This window comes from Austrofundulus limnaeus, unplaced genomic scaffold (assembly GCF_001266775.1).
Source record: "Austrofundulus limnaeus strain Quisiro unplaced genomic scaffold, Austrofundulus_limnaeus-1.0 Scaffold184, whole genome shotgun sequence".
Lineage (NCBI taxonomy): Eukaryota > Metazoa > Chordata > Actinopteri > Cyprinodontiformes > Rivulidae > Austrofundulus > Austrofundulus limnaeus.
Genome location: NW_013952586.1, coordinates 461845 through 467256, shown reverse-complemented (window position 1 = coordinate 467256; position 5412 = coordinate 461845). Strand labels below are relative to the sequence as shown.

At 37.7% G+C, this 5412-nt stretch overlaps 1 protein-coding gene across 1 annotated transcript in view; it reads right to left on the bottom strand.

The window, feature by feature from the left end:
* rasa2 (RAS p21 protein activator 2) overlaps positions 1 to 5412 on the bottom strand; it is a 47499-nt gene that overhangs the window by 18575 nt on the left and 23512 nt on the right. The window contains exons 10-14 of the mRNA XM_014018159.1: positions 2581 to 2734; positions 1830 to 1978; positions 1565 to 1679; positions 1232 to 1306; positions 976 to 1099 (exon numbers count right to left, since the gene is read on the bottom strand). Of these exons, the coding sequence (XP_013873613.1) occupies positions 976 to 1099; positions 1232 to 1306; positions 1565 to 1679; positions 1830 to 1978; positions 2581 to 2734 (617 nt within the window). The remainder of the gene's footprint in view (positions 1 to 975; positions 1100 to 1231; positions 1307 to 1564; positions 1680 to 1829; positions 1979 to 2580; positions 2735 to 5412) is intronic.

Below are 5412 nucleotides of genomic sequence, written 5' to 3'. Positions count from 1 at the left end.
CTGTGGTTCTTAGGTGTCATATCATGTGTATGTAGTGAATGCAGGCGGGGCTCACAGTCCCCTTGTTTTTGTTTTTTCCCTCTTTGTGTTGGTTATCGTTGGGGCCCTGATTCACACCCTTTGCTCACAGGGGGCTGAGTCATCCTTGCAATAACAACGTTGTAGGAGGAGGACATCTGGACACGAAGGCCTCCACCTCTGTTTAATGGTGGATGGTTTTTCTTCACAAAAATGGCTTCCTTTACTCCTCTCTCAAACCAACGCTCCTCTCTATCAATCAATGACACAGTGGTCACTCTTTCAGGTATGAGGATGTTCTCATCCTTGATAGAGAGGAACGTTGGTTTGAGAGAGGAGTAAAGGAAGCCATTTTTGTGAAGAAAAACCATCCACCATTAAACAGAGGTGGAGGCCTTCTTGTCCAGTTTTCCTCCTCCTACAATGCTGTTATTGCAAGTATGACTCAGCCCCCTGTGAGCAAAAGGTGTGAATCAGGGCCCCAACGATAACCAACACAAAGAGGGAAAAAACAAAAACAAGGCGACATCGAGCCCCGCCTGCATTCACTACATACACATAACAGGACACGGGTCAGATGATGGGGCACATGACCCTCTATGAACAATAGAGCTAATCAAGCCTATTGTTAGGTGATGGCCATCTTTTGCCTGTGACTAAACTGTGTGTCCACCATGTGGAGGCAGTGATTATAAGGCTGAGTTCACCTGAAACTCATCAGACTGAAGAAGTCTCTTGGAGGAGAGACGAAATGTCTCACTGAAGAAAAACCCATCCAGAGGACCTACTTATTTTTTCTTTTTGATTTTTCTACCTGGATTACTGAGATGCATCAGGACGATAACATTATGATTTTGAAATCATGCAGTTTATGTTTTGTTTTTACTTTTAACRGCACCAAAAAACTTAATTTCCAAACAGATGATAACGAGTTTTAAAATAAAATCCATCTTTTACCTGGGAAGCGTTTACAGGCCAGGTGCCTTAAAGATCTAAAGACATCACACATGAGGGGGGGACAGTTGGAGCTGGACTGGGTGATGGAGGAGAAGACCTTCTGGACATAAACCTGAAGGTTTTCCTGCAACAATTAAAAACCAACAAACAAAAAACCATTACATTTTATAGTCATAAAGTTCTGTTTTTGTGCTGTTGCACAAACTGTACGAGGAGAGAAGGTTAGCGCAAAAAATAATAAAAGAAGATTGACTACCTTGTTGACTTCCACATTGTCGCCTTCTTTTAGTTTAACGCGGTCTATTTCACATGTTTTGTTGGATTCACAAATCTGTGAGAGAGTAAAAAAGAATAAAACAAGATAACATTAAAAACACTTAAGTAAGTCAGGCCAGACAAGTAATATTATGACACCACATTTTTTAATTTAAATTTAAATTTTGAGAATGAGAATCAAAATATTGTTAGAATTAAAATGAGTTTCAACCAGTGTATGTAGTGCACATTCATTTTTTTAAAAACAGAAATGCAGAACTTCCAGTAGATTTTTCCTCTACTGGCTTTAAATGTGTTTGTTTCTTACTCATACCTCATCAATTACAGGCTTCAGGGTAACAGCCAAGTAACTCTTTCCAACAATCTTCATCATGTCATCAATGCAGCGAGTTGCCAGAGAGTTGCCACGGAATATAGTGTTAGCCTCCCTGGACAAACAAATAAGAATGCCACAAATTAAAAAAAAGCAAGTTTACTGAAGTAAAAATAAATGTCAAGTGTAAGAGACCCCTCAGTTTATTGCAGTACCGCATCTCGTTTCATACATAGTGAGAGTACTCACTGTACTGAGTACTCACTGAGTGTTCTCCAGCTCCAGGGCTGCCACGGCGGAGACAAAAGGCACAAATCGATTGTGATAGAGCAGCAGTCGAACCGTGGGCAGAACGGCCTCGTGTCGCTCTCTGCAGATGTCCCCCAAGATGTGAGCTGCTGATGCTGAAATGGGCTGGAGGACAGGAGAAACTAGATCAGCAGTTATAGAGRGATTATCAGTCTACGTCACTTCTGGGTCTACTGCGCACGTCGAGAGCAGAAAGAAGTCACAAGCATGTCTTGTGCTGCAGGTCGCACAAACCGTTATGATAAAAACAACTAAACACGCAAGTTTTATGAAATTACCTTAAATTACCCCTTTCAAGGCAAACAGGAGACATCAGAGGACGTGAATGAACGAGCAGATTATTTATGCAACTATCTGGAGCATCAATTTATATCAGGTAAGCTTTAGCTAACAAGAATCGATGGTTTTAGTAATGCTATTATAGATCCCTTCTTAAATAAAAGGTGAACAACTGAAAGCCTGTTTTTTGTGACACAAATAATCCTGTATAGACCAACTGGTGACAATGGGGTTAATAAAGGAAAGGAATTTAAACAGAGTGCAAACTACCAGTGTCAATTATACTTAAATACTGTCCATTTGAGAAAGGAACAAAGAGTTGAGGGAGATTGAAAAGTAATAAAAGTAAAAAGTAATAAATGATGTAATTTAATCTGTGTGCAATCTCCTCAGTTTTGGATATCACATAACGTGAGCTGCTGAGTTACCTTCACATCGGGGGATTTGAGCAGCAGGTTGCAGATTGGTGTGTAGCAGGCCGATGGCAGCACCGTGTCTTCAATGTAGGTCAGCTTCAAACGCAGGGATCCCAAGTCTTCAGACTTGGACTTGCTTCCGTTCCCTTTGGGCTGGAGGAGATACCTGTTAGAGCACAGAGAGACAGATACCATGTTAGCTGTGGAAAACTATTTTTATGTCATTAATTAAACAATTTACTGACATGCTTTGATTCTGTGCTCTCCTCATTGATAATAAACTGGTAATTTATAACACAAGCTACTTGAAACTAGACGTGAGAAATTTATTACAACTTCAAGAATATAAAGGATATACAAATAAATAAAATCAGACCGACAAGATGAATAATCTGACCTGAAACTAGTTACTCAACTAAATGACAAAGTTTTGATTTCTAGAAATTGACATGACCCAAGAAAGCACCTTCATAGACTTACAGTACATATAGCTTAATTTCATGTCATATCAAAGAAAAAAACAAAACAAAAAACAACTCAACCCAATAGCTGAATAAAAAAAAGAAAGAAAAAACAAAAAACAGTTTCCTAATATAGTACAGAGAAGGAACACACTGCACTGTTTACAATTGGAAAAACTAATTCTTCCAGGCAGTCAGGTGAGGAAGGAACATTTCTATTATAAAACGTCACGTTTCCAAACTCAAATCATCAAATTTCTCTATCAACTCAAGGGTCAATTTTTGGTGTATAACAACAATTACAGTATAGTAAATGTTTGTGTGGTGGTTGGGCATTATATTTTGTATACTTCAAGATAATTTCCAAGCTGTATATAATCATGGCACAGGGTTTGTAAAGTTGTGTGAGCATGGATGTGGCTTCCAGGTAAATACAATAAAAAGACAAGCTACTAACAGCTAAAGCTCAATAATTGAAATCATGGCAATGAATTCAGCTTGTTTGAGAAATTCTAATTTAGACAAGAAAATACTAGAGGTATATCTCATACTTTTACCTAGTTTTAGTGCCTGGAAAGCCTGAGGAAAACCAAACCAAAGTCCAGATTTGTAAACTTAATAAGTGATACTTGAGGAATCCATGTTATTGACAGTTGCAACACCACTATTTATTCAACATTATACGACATAAGAAATGTCCTGTAGCTCTGCRTTTTCTGACAGAACCAGTTTGATAGGGAAACAAATCCTGCCAGCAATGTTTGCTTTAAAGTTTTAAATACAACCACTTTATCATATTGTTAATACCTTTACAAACAGAATGTGAAAATGTGTCATGTTGTAAAATAAGTGATAAAAATGGGGAAAAGGGGGGAAAGCATGAAGAACTGATAAAAAGCAGTTTTTACAAATACACATAACATGTTCTATTGAGCATGACAGATTGTAGAAAATAAATATGAAATCAACATTGCTTGAATGGGTTCCTCACCTGTTGCCATGCATGCCAATGTGAAAAAAAGGGAGGGGGGCATTTTGTAGCCTTTGGGAATGACTCCAAGTTTTAGTTTAATTGTTGTGCTTGTTTAGTTCAACTAGCTGTAGCAGCCATCTTCAATCACGGTGACTAAAGTTTTATCAGTTGTAGATGAAAAGGACTAGAAAGCTTTTAGTGCAGTAATTAAAACAAGCAAAAATAATAATAAAAACTTTAAAAGATCTATTCAATAAGCTGATTTCAGCTAGTCTGTTACACCTCCAACATTATGACATTTCTTTTTGCTGGTTAGTTTTGGACTGATTGACTTCCATCTATATTTTAACAGTTATTTCGTACAAATGTCAAAGTTTCTTTACTTTAACTTTCCATCTTTGGCAGAAAATAGAAATAGTATGAGATTATTTCAGGAAACACTGCTTATGCTTCTTTAAAGAAAGTGTTTTGGGTCTTAATGATTTAGAAGACAGCTGCCCATAATTTAGCAAAATGCAGATCACCTTGAAAGTCGACTGGTGGTGCAAAAACAACTCTTTGTATATGTCCAGCTAAATTGTAGCCCTTCAGAAGCTCTTTTTCTATCTTTGTGTATAACGGATCTGTGATCACAGTGTATGGACACAGGGACAGGTCATTAAACCCAATGAGCAGGTTTTACAAAGCCAAGCGGCCATTTTTATTTAATGCAACATAGATTGTGAGGTAACACAGGACATGAGGTAATTCCACCATGCAAAGAGCCACCCACGCACTTTCACAACCTTCGTGTACCAACAGATTGCTGTCTGGCACAATCCCATATCACCTTCTCTGACACAAAGCTGGGACACATAAACACAGAGGGAAAAAATGCTGAATGCAGAAATCTGGAGAGGCTCTTCAAGTCACCTTGTTGTGGCTGTGAAAACTTGGCAGAACATGCCGTTCTAAATGATGCGCAAGTTTAAAGGAACTGGTCTACTGCAGCTACAAGGAAGAATATGGGGCCATGAATGATTGTATTTATTAAAAATAGGCCTGTCACGATAACAAATTTTGCTAGGCGATTAATTGTCTCAGAAATTATTGCGATAAACAATAATATTGTCTGGTGACCATTTTAAAACTAATATAATGATAAAAGCGTAATAATGTAAGTACATCCTCTCAAAGATCAATGAACTTTAATTTTTAAAGAATATTTAACAAAATGGACTCTGTCTAACAAAAAATGCACTTGAATAAAAAAAAAATCAAAGAACAACAAAATGGAAATTAAACACCACACACAACTGAGACAGTAAATAAACAATATTAAAGAGCAGCATCTCTTTAGAGATGAAGCAAATTACACAGCCTGGTGAGGAACCACTGTTTCTTATGGGGACATAAACCCAGTTCACATCC